This window comes from Carex rostrata, chromosome 2, assembly GCF_964058835.1.
Source record: "Carex rostrata chromosome 2, lpCarRost1.2, whole genome shotgun sequence".
Classification (NCBI taxonomy): domain Eukaryota; kingdom Viridiplantae; phylum Streptophyta; class Magnoliopsida; order Poales; family Cyperaceae; genus Carex; species Carex rostrata.
Window position 1 is genome coordinate 15311687 of NC_135919.1, and position 23344 is coordinate 15335030.

Below are 23344 nucleotides of genomic sequence, written 5' to 3' on the forward strand. Positions count from 1 at the left end.
AGAGTTAAAACTATCTAGAAATGCTTTTAGACAGGTTTATAGCCTTGCGAGTAACATTTTAAAATGTTATAAACATAGTTTTAAATGTTTGGATATTAGCACTGAAAATAGAAATTAGACAATATTGGAAGGTTTTTTTGTTAAACTACTTGGAGAACGCGCTCGGGCATGATGGGTCGGGTACCAAAACATTTCTCTAAAATTAATTTATAAATCTTCTAATTTTAACCACTTGACTTTATACTAAATTAATTCTTTTTTTTGAAAAAAATATATTAAATTAATTCAAAGACCTAAAATTTAACATAAAATATGTCTCCTTTTAGTCATTACTTTATCGAATCATTTTAATGTATTCGAAATGTTACCTCCGTATGATTGTATCCTTACAGTTGGCAAGTGAACTAAAATAAAAATAAAAAATATACTAATTCATTTAAGAGAAATTTAGATATATACCCATCATAACTTCATCAATTAGATATTTACCCATCAAAAATATAAAATTAGTTATTTATCCATCCAAATTTACTTATATTATTAATATACCTATTTGTTGATGTAATCAATTTAAAATACCGATTAATATTAACAAAATGTCATTATTAATATACCCATTTGCAGGGAAAGAAAAAAGGAAAGGATCAGTAATTTGTCAAGAGAAGGGGAGGGTAAAAATGTCATTTATTTTATTTTTACTATTAATCGGTATTTTAAATTGATTATATCAATAAATGGGTATATTAATAATATAAGTGAATTTGAATGGAAATAACTAATTTTATATTTTTGATGGGTAAATATTTAATTGATGAAGTTATGATGGGTATATATCTAAATTTCTCTTCACTTAAAAGTATTGACGTTTGATAGTTGTGAAATAATATTGAATGAAAATATCAACTCGTCCTTGCATACTAGGTTAGTGATGAAGTCAAAAATTTTAAATATACTATTATTTAAAAAATAATAAATCAAAACATCATTTTTTCGTCAAAATTATAAAAATGACATGACCGCATCCTCTAGAAGCGGCCGCCTTCTACATGGCCGCATCTAGGCAAAGCGGCCAGATTTTTGGGCTGCTTCTACGGGATGCGGCCATGGCCGCTTCTAGGAGATGCGGCCACCCCTCAACCCTATAAATAGTAGCCGCTGATGCCGGATTTAGTCACAATTTCATTTGGTTTTCAATCCATTCGAATCGGATAATTTTATTCTTCTTTTCTAATTTCAATTTTTAGTTTAGATTAGAAATAATAGTAGGAGTAGGTGTAGAATTAGGAGTAGGGTTTAGTATTTAGGATTTAGGATTTAGGGTTTATGGTTTAGAATTTATGATTTAGATTTGTACCAAAATGATTTAGATTTGACCAAAATAAATATGGAATTGTACCAAAATTAGTTATATCTCAAAATAATTAGTTATTGCTCAAAATAAATTAGTTATTGACCAAAATAATTAGTTACTGACCAAAATAATTAGTTATTGACCAAAAAAATTATTTATTGCCCAAAATAATTAGTTATTGACCAAAATAATTATTTATTGCCCAAAATAAATATTGAATTGTACCAAAATTAGTTATATCCCAAATTTTTACGAGACTAAGTAAATTAGGTCCAAATTTTAAGTAGCTACCAAAATTAAGACCAAAATATAATTACAAATTCTAATAAGACCAAAAATATAAAATACAACATGACATCTACGAGAGATATACCTTCTTCTAGTCGAGGTGCAGCCCCTGTACCCACTCCATTTGAGATGTCACAATACGTCAAGGAGGCGTTGACATCTGTGGTGCCCAGTATCCGGCACCGCATTGATCGGGTATCAGACTTTCTCTGGTACCCGAACACGGAGCACCGTATCTTAGAGGCTGCCGCTGGGGTAAGTTCTATATTATTAATAAAATTATAATTATAATTTAAATTATATTTATATGAATATTTGAATGATCTGACATTTTTTAAAATTTAGGGACTAGATGCAGTGACCACACGCCACAACAAAATGTGGCTTAAGTACCAGACGGCCTATGCTGGGACATTGCATGCCATGGGATTGTATCAGCTATCCTAGATGGCCGAGGAGAATACCGACGAGGGATTGTGCTCTAGCCTCTACGAGCGATGGCGTCCCGAGACCCACTCATTCCATCTCCCGCACGCTGAGATGACAGTCACCCTACAGGATATCAACTGTCTGTGGGGCATGACTATTGTCGAGAAGCTTGTGACGGGCGTCGAGTACAGGGATTTCAGGTCCTTGTGCTAGGATTTGCTGGGGGTATTGCACGCCCAACTGTAGAAAGAGAAGAAGAGAGACGCAACAAAGACACAGATCTCCCCCAGTATCATCAGCTTGGCTAAGCTGAGAGCCGCCTTCAAGGAGTATCCAGCTGCTAGTAGTCACCCCTCTTAGGTATGTAAATTTTATCTTATTTATTTATACAAAATTGAAGTTTTTTTTCTAAAAAATGTTCTAATTAAAATAAATAACATGCCACCATTGATCAGCACCTGCGTACATACATTCTAGAGATGATCACTTGCAAGCTGTTCCCTGATTCACACGGAGATCAAGTGCGGCTGTGCTATCTCCTGTTGCTGGCTGATTTGCCCAGTGCGAGCAAGTACAATTGGGGGGCTGCGACTCTGGCGTGCTTGTATAGGTATGTAACTTGAAATTATTGTTAAAAAAAAATAGTTTGGAAAATACCATCAGTAGACCTGTTGTTAACACTAACATTGATAGGGGTCTTAATTAAGCCTGCCTGAAGAAGAACAAGACCTTAATTGGACCATGCATGTTGTTGCAGCATTGGTCCTGGGCGCATCTAATTGTTGGCCGTTCGATAGTCACTAAAAAGACAGATGTGCCGAATTAGGGCAGGCCCGAGCTAGACACATGCCCTGCATACGCGCATAGGTATGGCTATCCGAAGACCTATGTCGGGGCAGGTCATGGCGGGACACTCGGGATCAATAACTGGAGATAGGAGATCAAGCATCTCAGGGATGATCCAGAGTATGTGACCTGGGAGCCCTATAGAGAATATGTAAGTTCTTATTTTATTTTAGATTTGATCTAAATAAATTTGTAAATCTTGGCACTTGGATTGATGTGAGTGTTAAAATCTGTAAATTCAGTTCGAGGTAGATGGGATACATCAGACCTACCTTGAGATATTGCCCGAGAGATGTCGGCAGCAGGAGCGTTACTGGCGTGCCGAGGTGCCGCTCATATGTTTTTAGGTACTGTATTTTTAATTTAATTTATAAATTTTAGAAAGATAACCTTTATTAAAAAACGTACTAAATTCATATTGTCGAGCATCATTATCCCGGATGGGTCATGAGACAGTTCAGATTGCGCCATACAGCTCCTCCCCCGATGCCGATTAGTGAGGACACCTGGCGACAGCTTCATTTTTCTAGGGATATCTCTCTGGGCAGAGACTGGGGGCATTGGCACAAAGAATATGTGCAGCTAGTATTCACTGCCACCCCACCCATAGCTGAGGAGCACCATCGCATGGACGTACCGCCAGCGTAAGATTTTTTTTTTAATGTCTCTATTGAATCTTTATGATTGTAATATCTAACTTATTTTTAAAAAAATACAGGCCTTATAGAGATTGATATCAGGAGAATGGCGCGTACACAGTGTATTTAGAGGGGTGTATCACCGACAACCCTCACGAGCGCGCACCGAGGCCGAGGGATCGATTTGGACGGGTTCATGGTATCATTCTAGCTGGCGCACCGTTTGCATCTACGGTATGTTTACATTAAAAAACTTGCAATATTTACATCTGTAAAACATTTATATATTGTTTTACTCTCGTTTTTGCAGGCCTTATATCTGGTGAAGAGTTGCGTCATAGCGGCGACAGTGGCCACGTGCGGAGCTGGAAGAGGCTTGGGACAACCATCCTCAAGCACAATGTACTTGCAGTGTGCCAATGTGGGTACAAGGCGCACCTTGACGCTCTCCTGAGTTGTGCAGGATTGCCTGGATGTGATCATATTGATGACATATTGGATGAGCTTGATATCTATGTCGCATACGCTGGTGATGAGGATATTTGGGTTACGGTCCAGGCTGCTGAGACTGTCGGTCAGGCGTTCGACAGAGGTGCTGAGACGTTGCGCCAGCGCGCTGCAGAGCAGACCATCCCTACTCAGGAGCAGGCCGTCCCTACTCAGGAGCAGGCCGTCCCTACTCAGGAGCAGATCCCTACTCAGGACTTCTCTACTCAGCCCACGCAGACGCATGTATGTTTTTTAAAAATATACAACTTGTGCATTTAAATTTTTTTTTTTAAATAATGTGATATCTCCATATTTGATCTATTGTTCCGATCAATTCTTGTACCAAAATCTGCGTTTTAAACCACCAAATCGCGTATTTTACATTGAATATCCATAGAATGTGGTACTGCTGCGATTTCATTCTTATTTTGCAGAAAACGGGCGAAATCAGGGAAGTTATTGAATTCTGAGACTCTGCACGCGACCCTCATCACATCTGACGCGACCCTCGTCACAGTCGATGCGGGTAGCATCAGACCTGACGCTGGTCGCATCGCGAGCTTCCAGAGCAGACAGCAAAGGCCCAATTAAGGCCCAGAATTGTAGCACTCGTTTTGAAATGTCTATAAATAGACCACCCCTGCTACCAGGGAGGGGGTTCCGAATTTGAAGATTCAAAACCTCAAGAATTGGAGTGTTGATCAAGAAAGAAGGGAAGATCCTTGCTAGATTGCTACATTGGGTTCTATCATGATCTCTTCTCTTCTCTCTTCTTTTATGATGTTGTTTGAGTAGATCTTTCTTGTTTCTAGGGTTGATGTAGTCTAAAGCTTTGATTGTATGTATTGAATTTGAATTTGAGTTGTTCTTGTGATCAATTGATTGAGTATTATTATTTCATTGCTTGATTTTGATTGTTTGAATCTTGATTGTCTATTGTTGAATGTTTCTTGCATCTCTTCTAATTTCTTGACTTTGATCCTTCTTGCAACTTAATCAAGCACATGAGGTAGGTTAGAAATCTGAAAAGATAGATCAATTGAACCGAAAGGTGAGATTTCCATTTATTGAGAGATAGTGGATACCTTTAGCAAACCGATCAATTGACTTAGATTGAACACGAATAAACGAGAGTTGAAAGTTGTAGATCTAAGAAGGTGAAATTGCAATTCCTTACTAGATTTCTGGTGCTAATAAACGAGAGTTGAGGCTCAGGAATCGTAGGTAGGGTCAGTAGAACCTTGCACAATCGAATAACTCAGAAACAGGTGCAATGCTGCATTCACTCGAGGGCCATGCGAGTCGCATGGGAGACCATGCGGGTCGCATCACTAGGGTCGCATCAGAGATGATGCGAGTCGAGTGAGGGCCCAGAGAGGCAAAGCTGAGGATGAAATCTGAAACCCTGGAAACATCCTTTTAAACTTGACTGAAACAAACATTTATTTTCTTTTGCAATCTTTTGTTATTGAATTTAGAAATTGAAACCAATTCAACCAAAGTTTGTCACTTCTAGTACCTAACTCGGATTTGTAGGAATTTAGAATCGAATTATACCGTCCCTGAGGATCGATACCTTATTATACTATACGGATATGATTGTGCACTTGCAATCTTAGACGAGAGTTGATTCAAGGTTTAAACTGGTACAACTAGCTGTACCTGAGACTTTGTAGCATACTTTTGTAAGCGAATATAATGCATAACTAATTTGTAAATTTGTAGGAGGACGTTGGGCTGGGCTTCAATATCAATACAGACCCCGATGGTTTCTATTCTCCGGGTTACATTGTGACTCAGTCGATGCCTCCTACATATCTACCAGGGTTTGTTCAGCCGAACCCCTTCCCGCCGTTTCCTAGCACCTGCACACAGCCGACTCAGTATCCTCTTGTCTCGGACATTGCTAGCACCTCCACGCAGTATCCTTCCATCTCCATGGAGGATCCTATCATGAGATGTGCCTACAGTTTATTCCCGCCTTCTGAGACTAGACATACAGTAGCATTCGGTCCTGTAGTCGACAAACATTGAGATTGAGGAGGTTCAGGCAGAGGACCAGTAGTCGCCCGATGACTCAGATGATTCGATAGATGATCATACACCGATTGCAGTTTTGCTTCGGGGTATGAGGACTAGGAGGGCGAGGCAGTCGTTCAGTCCTTTCGACTATTTGTAGTATTCATATTTTTTTTACTCTAGTGTTGTCAGATACTGTGATTTATTATATCAGGATGCTTATTTTGTCAGATACAGTTTATTTTTCGTACTATTTTGCTTTTATCTTTTATCATTTTTCCGTCACAGTAAAATCTAAACGTAACGACATGTTAATTTCTTCCGACAAAAGTAAAATCTTTTCAAAATAATAGACAAAAAAAACAATTATAACTATTTTTAAAACAACAAATAAATCAAAACCAAAAACAAACAACAAAATAACTCAAAACAAAATAAAAAAAAATACATTCTGAAAAAAAAAATGGGTGGCCGTATCCCCTAGAAGCGACCCAAAAATCTGGCCACTTTGCCTAGATGTGGGCCATGTGGCCACGTAAAAGGTGGCCGCTTCTAGGGAATGCGGCCATGTCATTTTTATAATTTTGACAAAAAAATAGTGTTTTGGTTTATTATTTTTTGAATAATGGTATATTTAAAATTTTCGGGTGATGAAGTATTGAGAATAGAAGTTTTGAGAACTAAAAGCTTTCAACTTTTACTCATTCCATCTCTAAATAAATTTTGATTTTACTGTCATGCCAAAACATGTTAATGCACATTCATGTAAATATTAAAGCACAAAATTTGTTAGTTCGGTATCTTAACTCTTAAGGGCGTGTTTCAGAAACCGGTCATGCAGAGAAAGGAGACGAGAGGTGAAGGAAGGAAGTCTTAGAACGTGTTACTCCCTTTACACCCCAAATCAGGGGGAGACGAACTTCAGAACTTTGTACATTGATTTTTCTCTGGCACAATGTCGTTTCCCTTCTTCTCCTCTCTAATCTTCTTGTTTCTGGAGCAAGTAAACGAGACAGACAGAAGATTTCTCTCCAGCGCACAAGTATCTTGTTCCAGATATTGCCACGCCATTTTTCCCCTTGCGTCCGTCGGATCAAAATCTGTACGGCCTACAACTCAAAACATTGCACATTCATGTAATTTAATAGATACACCAACAATTCTCCCCACAGGAAAAATATTATTGTAATTTTGGAGAAATTCAACATTGCTTTTTTCCCATCAAAACTTGAAAAGCTTTCCGAAACTATTTCCACATATAAAGTAACACGCAGTGAAAGGTATTAATAGAAGCGAAGGGCATCGATAGAAGGATACCGTGGAAACACAAACAAGCGCCAATTTGGCCAAATCAGTGCTCGCAAAATCTTACTAATTTTTACGGAATTCCCAGTAGCTGAAATCTCTCCCCAAATATACTCGAACGAAATAAACTCCCGTTTCCGATCGAAGGATTTGAAGGAAGAAGAGTGGGTTCCGATCAGACAGATCAATGGCGACAGGCCATCGAGAGATCGAACCCTGCTCCAGGACCTACGGCTTCCCCATCTACTGCGCTGGGTGGGTTCCTTTCTCCCACATCTCCACCTCCTCTGCAACGCCGGAGAAGGAAAATGAAGGAGACGACAAAGGAGACTCTTCCTCCGCCGCCACACCTGATACCTCCGATAGCCTCCTGGTCGTTCTTGGAGGAGGCGGTGGGGAGGGGAGGAGTGGCGTGCCTAATGCACTTGTCGTCTCTGCATTCGATTTTTCCTCTCGATCTCTTTCGGATCGACCGGTACAGTGATTTTTCTTTTCTCCTTTAAATTTTGGTATACGGTTTAGACTGCTATTTGGACGTGTATACAAGATCTCCTATAATTTGCTACTTCAAATTTCCGTAAACAATTTAGATCGCAACTCTGCATTTGATCATCTATAATTTGCTAGGAATCTTGCAGACTTTTTGTTTGTAGTTGCAGAAATACACTAGGTTATACAATAGAAAAAATATTTTGCACAGATGCACTTTTTTTATAGTAGCTGAGGCAATGCTGTTTTACAGAGCACAGTGTTTTTGTGATTTTTTTTGCAAATACAAGTCTTAAGGATCTCTTGCAAAAGATACTTGCGTCACTTAGGCAACTGATTATCATTTGTTACTTGATTTGTTTTCTTATATAATGATATTGTTAAATGCCCTCAATTGTCAACACAGCGATACTATGTCAGCTTCTCAAAAAGAAACAAAAGTCTTTTTTACTTAGATCTGGATATGTTTGCGTTACAGTTTCAAATCTGATTTGTAGTTATCTTGCTTTCTCTTGAACTGGTTGAATATATTATGGCTGGTTTTCTGTTTTTCCAGTTCATGTTTATCTGCTCTTGATGATTGAATAAGCTCAATTTGAGGCATTTAATTTGATAACTGTAAAAATGAATTATCTTGAGTAGCACTTGGATGCAACAATCAAATATGATAGATTCTTCTGTAATTTCAGGTCTTCAGAGTAGGTACCGAGGCTGATTTGCCGTACAGGATGGCTGTTCATCCCAAGGGAGATGGTATTATTTGCTCCTTTCCAACAAATAGCTGCAGGTCATTTTCAACACATTACTAATTTAGGAATACTAAATCCGGCCACTTAAGCTGGCAGCATGTATTGGTTTTAATTTAGTTAAGTTTTTTCTTATGTTTTAGTTAATTCACGATTGAGATTAAATATCTGAATGAAATCAAATTAAGATAAAATTTAGGCAAGTATTTTTTTATTTTGAAAATTTAAGACAGGTTTTGACAATTACATTTGTCTGCAATAAGAAAAGGTGTGTTTGATCTTCAGTAACTTAAAAAATGTTTTCTTGTGAATAAAGGAATGTTGCATGTTCATTGCAAGTGTAGTAAAAATTTTGGTGAAATTTTCAAAACAAAAAATTCTTTCTTCAGGTGGTTCAATTGGGATCTCCCAGTGAGCAGAGACTATGAAAGACTAGCTCTTAATCCTTCTGAGGAGAATTTGAGAGAGCTGGAAAATGTTGGCTTACAATTGGCTTTGTGTTTTAATGAAGAAGGTTCAGTTCTTGCCAGTGGTGGTGAGGTGTGTTTCTTGTGGGTTATGTACTTTAGTGAGGCTATCTCAAAAGCTGTCCAGTAGCTGTAGTCCAATTTTCATACCTACCAAATGCACCGACAACTGTAGGACTGGTATACAAAAAATTTACGACCTTCGGTATCAATAATGCATTCAGACAGCAACTTAACTAACGTTTTGCTTAATTAACCCTCTGGCATGCGAATGAGCTTAATTTGTCCTCATCTCTGTAAAAAAAATGAAGAAAAGGGAAAGATCTGATCCTTTACCTTACTGGCCAGTAAAAAGTGTTTTCTACATGATCAATGTACGGTATACAACTCTGGTCCCAGGGGAGGAGTCTCTGTCTGAATGCGATACATGTTAATGTACCTTTTGTGTGCTTTATTCTTAAGGATGGGAATTTGAGGGTGTTTAAATGGCCGGCCATGGAAAGCATTTTATCAGAAGTTGTGGAGAACACCAGTATCAAAGATCTTGACTTCAGGTACCATGTTCATCATGATGTTATTTTGTTTAAGGTTATATAGAATTAGATGATCTAGGCATGCTCTAAGACTTCCTTAATTCATACTTGAGAGTTGATAGATAAAATAAGACTGTATTATTTTTTTTTTTTTTTTCTTAATTGCATAACTTGTGTGCTGGTAGCAAATTTACTTATCTTGCATGCTGTTGGTAGTGTAACTTAGCCTCTGAGACAGTATATTAAGTAGATAATTATGGTGCTGTCATCTATTAGTGATATCTTTACATATTTTTGTTGTTTTATTTGAATAACATTACTTGTTTCATCTTTTGTTTTTGTTTTTGCAGCTATGATGGGAAGTACATTGTGTCGCTGAGGAATAGCGGTCCATGTAGAGTCTGGGACTTGACTTCATCAACTGTTATAGCTAATTTGGCAAGAGAATCTGTAAGCAATCTTTTCCTGAATTATTTTTCTTGAGGCCCTTGGATATTGGCTTCTTCTTATATGTAGGCTCAGAAAAATAGGTGGAAGCCAGACAAAAATGTGAGAAACCAAGCACAGCTTTTTTCTTTGCTGTATGAAGTCTTTGTAATGTGTACTTGGAATCTAACAAAGGTTGTGCTTAAGGTTCTAGCATTTCAAATTGAAAATACAACTTAGTATAGTAATCTTGTACAACACCTTTAATAACCTTAAATCATATTATGCACTATATAAATGCAAAAAAAGAGTGGTTCGCTAAATTAGCTCTTTTAGGTCAAACAATAACCGAGCCTTAGCTTTAATCTGAAATTCTTTAAGTTAGTTCTTTTGGGTTAAACAATAACCAAGCCTTAGCTTTATCCTGAGATTCTTTTTTTCAGGGAGAAGTATTTGGCTTTTGTAGGTTTTCCCGCAGCAGTGATAGTAACCAGGTTCTTTTTGTCACAGCAATGCATGGTAATTTTCTAACATAAAGGCCAATTTTATAGTCTTGACGGCAAATTTTAACTTAAGAACACAAATTAATATTTTTCTGAGAATAATAGCCAGTTATTTATTTAGATAGGGCAAGCATTAAATATTGTTTGTTTATATAATACTTGATTGCCAATATTAGTCTAGTGAAAAAGTGTCCTGTTGTAACATAATTCTTTTCTCTGTATCCTTTTGTATAGGCCCTGTCTGAACTAAACAAGCCAAACAGATTATATGTTACATTTCTTGTTAGTGTGAGCTGATTTGGGATCAAATTGATCAATTTGGTGCAACAAACCTAGGGGAAAGTGTTATCCTTGGTTTTTTTTTCTGTTAGTTTTGGTCTTAAGTTTCATTGGTTTCAAATAATCCAAAATGATTGGATTTTAGTCCTGCAATGTCAGAAATTTGCAAGGTACAAAAAGAAGTTTTAAATATAATATATAATTTGCAATGAAAATTTAAGGGATGAATCCAATGTTACTACAGTTAAAACAGTTCTAATCTTATTGTGAGGATAATTCTTATTTCTTTGACATCTATAGATGACCGAGGAAAAATAATCACTTGGAATACTAGCACATGGAGGAGAATTGGGTCCAAGACGGTAGTTAAAGACCCAATTTCAGCGCTTAATGTCTCGCCGGATGGCAAACTTCTTGCAGTGTCAGTTGCATTGTTTGAATTATTACTTGTGTCTGGCTTGAAAGACACCATTTGATAAATAGAAGTATTATCAGTTGCATTGTCAAATTCAACACACAAATGCCAAAAAAATGAAAAGCTGTTTCTTTGTCTTCTATTTCTCCTCTCTCTACACAGACACCAATTCTTTTTGTTTTTCATTTTACAATTTATAGCGGGACAATTGAAGGAAGCATTGTGATCCTGAACTCCAAGAACTTGCAAGTGCATTCAGTAATCAAGAAAGCACACCTTGGTATTCTCACATCCTTGGTTTTCTCCCATGATTCAAGGTTATCATCTGTACACTTTTTCTAATCCTTTTTTACCTTCTTATTTCCCCTTTTAAGGGCACTTATTTGTTTTCAGATCAGATCAGCTTAACTTGGAGGGTTCAAATTTTACAATTATATTGGGATACTCAAAATTTCCGACTTAGGTATTAGCTAATGATTGTTGATATTATGTAACTAGGGAATGGGTTGGGTCGATGAATGATTATTAAGTAAGGAGGAATTACATTTACTTTTTGGCAACTTGAGTTTTAGGCCTCAAGAAGCACAATTTAGGCAGTTGATAAAATAAATCTAAAAGTTCATAACCTTTAAAAGATGTAAGATGAAGCAAAAAGCACAAACACCAAACAAAAAGTGGATGCCTTTACAGACCTGATTGGAGTATTAACATAACCTAGCATTGTAATATTTGTGGCTAACCATTGTCAGATCTCATTGCCTGACAAATCAAGTGAAAGATATATGTAACGGTTGAATTTTCTTGATATCATCAGCCTTAATACTCGTAATAAACCTTATATGGATATTAAATATCCTTGGTTTCCACTTTGCATAGGGCCTTGTTATCTTCATCCTTTGACTCAACAGCAAGGGTTACAACAATCGAAGCTAAAAAGAGCAATGGTATGGTTTTATATTCATTTTACAATTTCTTTATAATTTTCTACACCTGGATTTTTTAAGACATTTTTGTGTTTTTATCAGGTTTGAGCACGTGGCTTGTCTTTTTCGTTATTATAGTGGCGATGTTGGCATATTATATTAAATCACGTGGACTATTGGAAATTTCTGAACCAAAAATTATCTAGTGAACACACGGGATGTTTCCCAGTTTTGTCTTGTTTATACTTGAGAACCATGGTGTTCAAGTGGTGATTACTTTTTAGAGGTTTTCTGATATTGACTAGAGAACATAGTTGTGCCTCAGGGAATGTTGTACCTGGTTGTGAGATGAGTGTGAATTCCTAGTCAAGTCATCTACCAATAATCTATATGTTAAATAACTTTTCAATACTTGAGATGAGTGTGAACATAGCGTTCCATTATTTAAGTACATGTACATCATTGTCATCTTCCTATCCTGGTGTTCGAGAATGCAATATTTGTCACATGCTACACTTGAATTTTTTTTAATGTTAAATATTAATACTGAGGACCAAGCAAAATGCAGCACTTTTAAAATATGTTGTTCGGTACTTCGATTTATTTGGACAAGGCTTGTTTGTTATAAAAATTGAAAAGAAAACACTGTTCTTTCTTTTCGCAAGCTTTCATTGACACTAGTGAATGTAGTAGCAACTAGCAAGCAAGCCTTTTGTATATTGTAATTACGTCTACCTCAAACCAAAAAAATAAATAAAAATTACGTCTACCAATGTTCGAGTAGGGTTTATATTCGCCTACGGGCTTTCAACCAAAAAAAAGAAAAAAAAAGTAGGGTTTATATTCCATCGCAACAACAAATGATAATACTACAATAACTGGTAGCATATTTATCTAAATGAAAATATTAAAATATTAAAATTATAGGTATGCATTTTATAATATAGATAATTGTGTATCAAAATTTGTGCAATTTGAAGACAGATTAGTCATTCGTGGTAAATTTGAAAAATCAACGGTATGTTTTTATTGGTACTTGATCTTTGATCGAATAAATTTCAAACTAAATTTGGTTTATGAATAATCTGAGAATAGAATATATATATATATATATATATATATATGTTATTTTAATATTCAATAATGATAGTTCTAGCAATTGTAGCGTAGCGCATGATTCATACGCTGGCTCCTAGTTAGAAATTAGATATATATCCATCATAAATGCATCATTTAGATACTTACTCATAAAAATTTTAAAATTAGCTATTTGTCTATTTCTCATTTAACCTCATGTCATATCTCCATTTCTTAATTTGAAGCAATTAAAACTACTTATTAGTATTACTAAAAAAATAAAATGGCATTTTTGTTCTTTGCCTCCCTCTTCCTTTCTCTGATAACTGATCTCTCTTTACTTCCAACGCCCCCTTGTATTCCTCCTCCTCCCGTAGATCTCTCTTCCGCCCCTTCACCTCCCTTCCCTTCGCATCTCTCTGAATTTCAGAAACAAATATTAAGGGTAATATGGTAAGTCGGCAAATATAACTATGAGACATACCTTGGTCTAATCCAAACATACAATGGAAAAAGCTAGCCAAAATTTAATGATTACACTAAGAACAGTAAAAAGAAGTGTTCCTCGCCTCATTAAAAGAACTATTAGAAATCATATATATCAGGATGTTATAGGAAATGATAAATAAAAATTTGCTTACACAATGTCATTTTTCTTTTCAATTTACTACTTAATTAAAACTGTGCACAGTAAGTTCATTAAAGTTTGAGTTTCGGGTGGCTTGACCCCATTACTCATTAAAAAAAAAAAAAAAAAAAAAATGGTCTAGTTTGTTAGGTAAGATGTCTCCGCTCTTGAGAGATATTTTTAGATTTCAGAATTTAGATGAAGTATCTATCATGACCCACTCCTGAGAGATATATCTAATTAGCGAAGAAAAGACAGAGGGGGTCAACATAGGTTTGAAGGTAAGGATAAAAAATATCATTTTATTTTTTGTTGTTAATATTAATCAGTATTTTAGATGGGTTAAATCAAGAAATGGAGATATTAATAAAACAAAAGAGTTTGGATGGGAAAATAATTAGTTTCAAATGTTGATGGAAAAATATCTAAATGATGAAGTTATAATGGGTGTGTATATATTCATTTGTCTTAAAAATTATTATGTTTGATCCACAATTAATTTTTGGCTTCCGTGTACTCCCATGTACTTTTGAAAAAAAATATTTGTCACTATCTTTCCAAAAATGACAATAACACATTAAGTGAGCATAGAGCATTAAGTTAAAAGTAGTGTATGTTCTACTTGTAAAAAAATGTGCATTATATTGTAATCATATTTTTGTTTATGAATTTCAATTAAATGAGTGCTTATGGTAGATTGGTGGTGTAAATAAATGGGTCAGTCAGTTGGAAAAGGTGTGCATTCTAATTTAAAGTAATATGTATTTTTTTTAGAGAAAGAAACATGTATTTTATTACGTGCAAAATTCATATCTATGGGTTCTTCAGTGCTTGTGCATATATATAACATATCCATGGAGACTTAGACTGTGTTCCACAACGGAGGGTAAGTCTTTCATTAAAGGGAAGGAAGGAGAGACAAAGGTAGACCAGAGCTGCCCGCCACAGTTACTCGCTCCAGAACGAAGAAATCAAAGAGGAGAGGAAGGGGAAACACTACTGTTGCAGGGGTAACTCTATGTTGAAAGCTTCCGAAATTCAGTGTAGACGGAGTAACGCGCTCTCGTTTCCCTTCCTTCGTCTCCCGTTCCCTTCCTCTGCCCGACAGGTTTTGGAGCACAACCTTAAGGGTTCATTTGATTGAGATGAGTGTCCACTAAGTTCGAGTGTACGGAGTTCCAAAAAAAAAGAGTATATAAGAAACTGATGAGGCCTGAAGGTTAATTGGAGTTAGATTTTTTTTTTTTTCTGAAAAAAGACAATTGAAGACAATTGCATTACCAAAAGAAGTTAGAATTGATGGCCGCAATTATGAGTTGGACAATTGCATTACCACTGGGATATCGTCTGGACAGCAGGCACATGAACACTATGAAAGGAAAGGAATATGAGAATATTCTCTCAAAAGAGGATGCCAGATTATATTTTAATAACTGCAGCGGCAATTGATATTCATAATTGAACTCTATTTGATTAGAGCAAAAAAGAGTAGAGACTTGGACATTCTCCGGGCCTTTCTAATTCTATTACTAAAGTTTTTTTCAAATTAATGTGATGTAAATTATAGATAGATAATTAATATTGCCGAAGTCCAATTGGATTTATGTCATTGTAAAAACTTTTTTATCATCAATATATTTCTTAGTGGATCTCCCACTAACAATGAATAACAATGAATAACAATGAATAATAATAATAATAATAATAATAATAATAATAATGATAATAATAATAATGATGATAATAATAATAATAATGATGATGATAATGATAATAATAATAATAATAATGATAATAATAATAATACGGTGCACTGTAAATTTGCCATTTCCTCTCATCTGCGTATTTTTTTTATTTAAGAGAAGCCCGTAGGCACTGTCCATTAAATATTACAAAACAAAATACGGAGGATTTAAAGTTCTGGTGATTCGTTGCAAATATTAGTAAACAATCCTGCTCATCTGCGTTTTATTGCTAGTTGGCAGTTGCTAGTCTTTCTTTTTTTTTTGAGGAAAAACTAGTCTTCCTTTCTTTCTATCTATCCCTTCTTACAATGGTAGGTGCGTAACTCTACGTTACTGAGATATCGTAGCTCAACTTTTCTCCAGTCTATCGCGCGGGCAGTAGATCATTCATCGATCCATCCAAGGCCTTGCCACGTCATCTCCGGGGCCGAACTAACGGCTGAGATATCAGGGCTTCTTCCTCTCTTTTGCCTTAGCATCTCGATCAGTGAGTCACGCTCGGAGATGAATTGGCGGGTTCTAGTAATTGATGGAGGTCTACCCTGTCGATGCTAATTGGAGAGGCGCTGAGCTTCTATTTTCTCGTTCTCAATTTCTGATTTAAATTGCGTACAGGCAAATCAAATATTATGAATTTATCATTAAACCCTAGACAACTGTCGAGCTGCTTCAGTATTGAGACTATTCTTGCTTTAAACAGAGAAAATTTGGAAGATTCAAGTTACTGTTGATAAGCTATGTGTGATTTCATATAAGGAAGCACGATATTTGGGTAGTGAAGACCCTGATTAATTTAGGCTAAATATAGGTGCAAATTAAGACTTAAAACTGCGGATCCTCCAAATTTCCGATCCATGATTGGTACTTCATTTGTATATTTAAAGCATTATTGAGTGTTGAACATCAAGTAATCATCAAATAAGGGCCTGATGCTGCTCTGATACCTTTAGCTTTTACTTGTGGGTACCTTGCTGTATTGTAAAGTTGTGAGCTTTTGGAGTATTGATCTTGTGATTTTGCAATTATTTTGTAAATTAGAATGTTGTTTCTGGTTTTGACTGCTTCAAATTATTTAACAGATCCATTTTGTAATCCTGATCAACCGACAAGGTAAGGTGAGGTTGACAAAATGGTACTCAACATATTCACAAAAAGAAAGATCCAAGGTATATAAAAATATTATTTTAATATTTGATTCATTCTGGCATTCATTTGGGCTATTACTAAATCTGTCCTTTTACAGTTTGCTATGGGGTTTTGCAAAGAAATATTCTTTATGTTCTCCCATTAAATGAGAGGGTTACCAATTGAAACCTCCCAAGTTTCATGAAAACTGAAGAATGGATTGAAATCCAATCTACCGTTCCTTTAGTGACATAAGCATAAAATAGCATACTCTAGAGGGTATTTGTGAAAAATCAACTTATTGAGGCTTTCGTGCAGAAAAATAAGAGCACACCTTCCAAAATTACTGTTGAATTAAATAATTAATGCATTAGTAATGACATTTTTAGGTGATTAAAGAGCTTAGTGGACTGATACTTGCAAGAGGACCAAAACAATGCAACTTCATTGACTGGAAAGGCTACAAAATTGTCTACAGGAGGTGATTATACTGAGAAGTAGTTCCATTGTATGGTAGTGGGCTGTAAAAATGTGCATATATAGGAATAATGCTATATTTGTGCACAAGCTGTAAATAACTCAACTCCGACTAAGTTGGTCAAGCTTCAATTTAATCCAGTTTAGTCTCAATAGACTATCACACTTCCACTTTTCCAGTTAGGTGCTGACTAAGCAGAAAAAATAAGAAAATACCAAACAAGGGGGGCTCCTTTTTTAGCTTTTTATTACTTTGTTCAACAGATATGCTAGCCTGTATTTCTGCATGTGCATTGATGAAGAAGATAACGAGCTGGAAGTCCTTGAAATTCTACATCATTTTGTGGAAATTTTGGATCGCTATTTTGGGAGTGTAAGTTGAATGCTCATCCTGTTACTCTTTCTTTAGGTGATACATCCCGATAATCCCGATAATATCTTCAATATAACTTTCTGATTTGTCATACCTTTTTATTGCGCACCACATCTTTTTTGATATGTTATACTGTCAAGTTTTGGTGATGATTTGTTCTTTCGTTGCCTTCTAAATTTGTTTGTAACAATTAAGTAATTTCCTATTTCTTTTAATTAATCATTCAAACTATATTTACCATTCTTTCTAGGTATGTGAGCTGGACTTAATCTTCAATTTCCACAAGGTACTTCAGTTTACGATTCTCTTTTATTTAAAATTGCCAGAGGCTGATTGCTATGATCGAAGCAGTTAGATTACATCAGTGTTACAAGAAAAGCATACAAAAGAGAAAACCATTGACTAAAGAAAGGAAACTATAAGCAATAATCATTTCAATGAAAGGAAACTAAAAAAAGACATCTAAGCATGGTGAGCACGAGAGTTTGACATCCTCCAAAATAGGACAAGGCAAAATATTACAAGCTTGAAATAATTTTGAGACATCTGGAATTTCACTCTTTCTGCAATTCCAATGGTGTGTGACGAAAAGACTGACATCTCTCTCTCTCTATCTCTCTCAACCTGTGTATTTAGGCCTACTACATACTAGATGAAGTTCTGATTGCTGGGGAGTTGCAAGAGTCGAGCAAGAAAACAATAGCAAGGCTTATAGCTGCTCAGGTAAACTGTTATGTAACCATAAATGCAATAATAAGGCTTATGGCTGTGTAGGTAAATTGTATGAAGCCATTTAGATGCAATAGATCACACATCGAACCTACGAAATAAAAGTCCATTAGTTGTATCCAATGACGTTGCCTTGTTGGAATTGATTCAATTTATTTGTTTTCATTTCAGGATTCTTTGGTGGAGACTGCTAAGGAGCAAGCTGGATCTATAAGCAACATAATTACACAAGCTACCATGTAGATGCTTGTATCTTAATGTGACAGTTACAAAACAAAGAACAGAGCTACGAAAAATACGTGTAAATTAATGTTGTTTTACTATGAGAAAATTGTCTCGTGGAAGAAAAATGGTTTTGAATGATCAAAGTGCCTAGCCGTGGTATTTGTGTTAAAGCATAGTATGTACATGCTTTCTTTTTTCATTTCTACATTACCTTGAATATAGTGTTAGCCTGATTAGCTGCGGTGGAAATCCTTTTAGATTTTTATCTTATTTTTTCAAAATCCAAAACCGCATTAAACAATTAACTTCTATGAGTTTGTAAATTCAGAAGAGCAGACTGGGACCGTTGGGTCATCATCTCGACTGTACGCCGTAACGTACTCGCTTACACAAAAGAAGTTTGCCACAAGTTCCAAAATAACAGAAAGTACGAATTACCAAGTGCAAAGATGTATCTGAAACACTGTTAAAGGAACTTGGTGCAGTATAAAAAAGTAATTATAAAGATCATACCGGGTACTGACTATAGCTGAACTAAAACTTTGAAACATCCAGATACAAAGAAAACGCTAGACAACATCCAGATACAACAAAAGCTTGGGGATCCATATTCCAGTAGATACAGAACTTACAAACTACAGTACAACTTAAAAAGAGCCAGATTCCAAGAACATGCCGATAAAATCTAGAACCGTGTTTATCTTGCATCATCATGCAAACTACATTCAACAGCACTATAATATAAAGGGAACTCCAGCTAACCTTGTTCAACTAGGAACTTCCATATTCTTATCAACTTGATATTTGCATGATCAAAATGACTGACACTGATACACACCTCAAACACCCCACTGAGGAATAAATTGTAACACTAACTAACATCAAGCACATGCCTCAAACACCCCACTGAGGAATAAATTGTAACACTAACTAACATCAAGCACATGCCAACCAAAGCCCGATTCCTCCCCAAGCCGAAAAAAGGCCAGCATCCATGCACAAAATAATTCAAAGTAACAAATCCAGAACCGAGGCACGGAGTCTTGCTGGTTTCTTGCTAAATGCATCGACAGCATTAAGCTGACTCAACATATGCTTCGACATGTATGCATCATCCCCCTTCATTCTGTCTCTAAACCCGTATGCAGGTACCTTTGCCTTCACATATGCCTGGATCAGCAAGTGGTACGGGGGAGCCTTTCCTGGGAAGTCCATCTGCTTCATCTGGTAGAATATCTTCTCAGCATTATGCACATCGCCTTTCTTGGCATACTCCTCCAAAACAGTTGCAAAAGAGTTGTAAAGCGGCTTGCCTAACTTTTGTTTCGAGATTTTTTCGAGTATTTTGTCAGCCTTTTCGACCTCACCGGCTTTAGCGTAGAGTTTGATAAGTGCGTCTAAGGTTACCGGGCCAATCTGCAATCTGTCTTTATCCATCCTTCTTATAAGCTCCTTCCCCTTCTCTAGAAGACTGTGATTTGCATACAGATTAAGCATCGCGTTGTAATATTTTGTGGGTACCATTCCAAATGTCTTCTTCATGATCTCAAATACACTCTCCGCCTCCTCTATCTTTTCTAATTTACCATATGCCATGATGGCGGCTAGACATTCTTCAAGGCTAGGATTTGTCTGACAAAATTGCCAGAGCCGGCTCACCTGACCAGGCTTACCTAGGGTCGCATACAATGGCATCAAGCTCTTACACACGTCTCTATTTTCACTTATATCTCCTTCGATCTCCTTTAAAATTGCCTCTGCTTTCTCATCCAAGCCCGCAGTAATGTAATGCTGAGTGACCATGCCAAGGGCCGCAATGTCGGGAGCCACACCTTCTGCCTTCATTGACTTCAGGACTTGTTCCATCCCTTCTATGTCCTTTGACCTACCCTTCAAGTCGATCAACAGTTTGTATGAAAAGATAGATGGCTTTACTTTTTCCCTCTCCATTGTTTTAAACAAGCTCTGAACTTTTGTCGGAGCTGTCCTTCTATACAAAATTAGAAGCTGATTATACGCATAAATGGTGCGGGGTAAGGAAAGGTCTTTTATCTTTTTAAATATTTCTTCGGCCTTCTTGACATTGTTTAAGATGACACAGTTGGAAAGTAGTGACTCGTAGAGAGCTTCAGTTTTAAAGGATTGAGGGATTTGTTCAAGGTAACTCTCAGCCTTTGGGAGTCCATGCACTTTTGCAATTAAGTCCAGGTGAGATGCATAATCGTTGGCATCAAAGTCAAGGAGCTTTTTTTTCTGAACCCACTCCAAAACCTGAAAAATTGACACAGATTGAACTGACATGAGTACCAATATTAATTTATCTCTCAGGCTTACCTGCCTTGGTTCTGCACTTATGAGAGTTGTTACCTTTGCAAGTAGTTGAATTATAGTGATACTGGTATATATTCTGTATAAGAAAAAAAAAGGAAAGGATAATAGCTTGTAATTTAATTAAAAAGATTGTATACCTCTAGTGCCTTGGCATACAATCGCCTGCTTTTCAACACACTAAGGGTATTGTAGACATCCTTCCTAACAAGTTTATTACCGCCTCTGATCCATTTGTCAAGCACATCACCAACCGACTCTTTTCGTTGTACTCCAACAACAACCTTAAACAAAGGCATGTTAGGTTCCTTCACTGAGCCAGAATCTGAATCCATATCAGTATCGGATGAGATTTCTTCTAGACTTTCAGTATCAGAATACTGATCAGCGAAAGGTTCGTTAGATTCTTCAATCCTGGAGGATAGATTTCGCAATCCAGAGAAGTAGATAGCTGAGTTTCTGGAAGGGGAGATTTTTGGGGACAGTTCATGTGTACCAAATGGGAGAGCTTTATTTGATATTGCAGTTGAGCTGGCATTGAGAGTTTGAGAAATTGCACCAAGCACATAAGTCGACCTAAAATAAATATCATCATCATTGAACAACAAAATCAGACAGCATACCATTTACAATTTGAAGTTAACGGAAGACTAATAACTATTGCTGGTAGTAACATAATACATTTTCCTCAGTCGTATTTACATTTAATATGTTTTCCGCAATATCCTGAATCACTGATGTAACTGAACGCGCATACATATTCACCCATTCGGTGTTAAATATCCAAAGTTTTTTCATTAATAATTAACAAAATGCATATAAAGGCAGCGGTTTTAAGCCCCTCCTCCCCCCCCAAACCCCAAACGCACGAACCTAGACAGAAACAGACTTCTAAAATTTTAGTAAAACAAGGTGCCTCTGATAAAATCGTAATACCAGAAACTAACGAAAAAAATAAACAGACTTCAAAATCACAATTGGCTTCCTAAAATCCCACCCCCTCACAAGCAACCCACAAAAAAAAACAGAGAGAGAGAGAACAAAAATGATCACTCCATCGCGGTCTCTGACACGAAAGATTAATTGAGAAAGAGAAAGAACCTGGTTGGGTTCGCAACTCGGCGCATGGCCCACATTCTTTATCAGTGGAAGAAGAGCTACAATGTTTGCCCTCGAGATCGGATGATGGCTGAAGCAGCGGACTCAGTGGTGAAGCACGAACCCAAAACCCTAAACCTCAGTTTTGGGAGCTCTCAGAGAGTCAGAGTGAATTCAGTTCGCCAGATTTAGATGGGATACTCGTCTCAAGTTCCGAAAGGACTGGAGAATTCCATTTAAAATTTGAAGATTCAAGTGATGCGGAATTGCGGTTTTGAACTTCCTGATTGTCCTGGTTGTATTCGGCCCAGCCCATATCTTGGTTTTAGCCTCTTAGGTGGATAATATAGGCCTTATATTTTTCATCCAATGTCTCTGAAACACAAACAAATAAACAGCAATCACTGTATGGATGGCTACATAATACTGCTATTCAGAATAGCGGAGCTATTCCTGATCCAAGGAAATCAATTTAACTAACGGGTTATTTTGAAGAGCTGAAAATAACCCTAATTTGTTGTTTCTTTTAAAAGACGGAATAGTGGCTAATTTTATATGTGAAAAAGAGAAACTTTTGTTTTTTTTCAAATTTCCGTTAACACAACTTTGATATGACGAAATTGACGTTATTTCTGTCATCTTCACATCATAACAATTCATTTGAAATCTCACTTATCTATCTTTCATCTTTCATAGCATCACATGAACACTATTATTCTTTCTTGATTACGGCTATTCACTATTTCAAATTTACAATCCAAACAATATTTTTACTAATCCAAATAATATCATATTAACAATATTTTCGTACAAACATGAAAATCACTATTTTTTTTTCTATATTCATCTACTAATTTCATTTTCTATTCCAAATTTACGATCCAAACAATGATTTTACTAATCCGAATAACATCATATTAATATTATTTTCATGCTAATATGAAAATCACTATTTTTCTCTCTATTTTCATCTACTAATTTCATTTTTTGTTCCAAATTAACAATCTAAACAATATTTTTTACTAATATGAATAACATCATGTTAACACTATTTTCATACTAATATGAAAATCATTATTTTTTTTCTCTCTATTTTATATGCTAATTCCATTTTCTCTGTGTCAACAAAAAGTCAATGTCCTATTCCTCGCGTGTCGGAGAGGAAAAAAACGGTTACTTCCGAAATTTTTAAATATACCATACCTCAAAAAAAATATAAACCAGATAACATTGTTTTCTGAAAAATTTGAATTTTGACACGACCGCATCCCCTAGAGGCGGCCACTTTTCTGGAGGCAGCATCTAGGTGATGCGGACCATAAATAGGGGGCCGCATCTCCTAGATGCGGCCAGAAAAAAAAAGGGGGGAGGGGGGTTTGGCTGCATCTAGGGA

At 36.2% G+C, this 23344-nt stretch overlaps 3 protein-coding genes across 4 annotated transcripts; 2 read left to right on the top strand and 1 right to left on the bottom strand.

The window, feature by feature from the left end:
- The first annotated feature begins 7308 nt into the window (after nt 1-7308).
- LOC144544883 (SEC12-like protein 2) lies at nt 7309-12622 on the top strand. Its single transcript, XM_078293422.1, has 10 exons — nt 7309-7840; nt 8544-8641; nt 8990-9140; nt 9530-9621; nt 9951-10050; nt 10470-10545; nt 11109-11229; nt 11424-11540; nt 12100-12167; nt 12249-12622. Exons 1-10 carry the CDS (start codon nt 7553-7555, stop codon nt 12350-12352), a joined length of 1215 nt encoding a protein of 404 aa, XP_078149548.1. The 5' UTR covers nt 7309-7552; the 3' UTR covers nt 12353-12622.
- A 3149-nt stretch (nt 12623-15771) lies between these two features.
- On the top strand, nt 15772-18728 carry LOC144544894 (AP-1 complex subunit sigma-2-like). 2 transcript variants are annotated; one of them, XM_078293432.1, is made up of 7 exons: nt 15772-15907; nt 16676-16762; nt 17111-17202; nt 17463-17571; nt 17822-17857; nt 18208-18294; nt 18472-18728. In XM_078293432.1, the coding sequence occupies exons 1-7, from the start codon at nt 15905-15907 to the stop codon at nt 18541-18543; spliced, it is 486 nt and encodes a 161-aa protein (XP_078149558.1). In that variant the 5' UTR covers nt 15772-15904; the 3' UTR covers nt 18544-18728. The 2 variants fall into 2 exon arrangements, with proteins under 2 accessions (XP_078149558.1, XP_078149568.1); XM_078293442.1 differs by lacking the exon at nt 16676-16762 and having other exon boundaries at nt 15821-15907.
- Nucleotides 18729-19461: 733 nt separating this feature from the next.
- On the bottom strand, nt 19462-22135 carry LOC144544873 (pentatricopeptide repeat-containing protein At1g80270, mitochondrial-like). Its single transcript, XM_078293412.1, has 3 exons — nt 21955-22135; nt 20994-21429; nt 19462-20796 (listed from the first exon to the last, which is right to left on the bottom strand). Exons 1-3 carry the CDS (start codon nt 21987-21989, stop codon nt 19534-19536), a joined length of 1734 nt encoding a protein of 577 aa, XP_078149538.1. The 5' UTR covers nt 21990-22135; the 3' UTR covers nt 19462-19533.
- Nucleotides 22136-23344: the final 1209 nt, after the last annotated feature.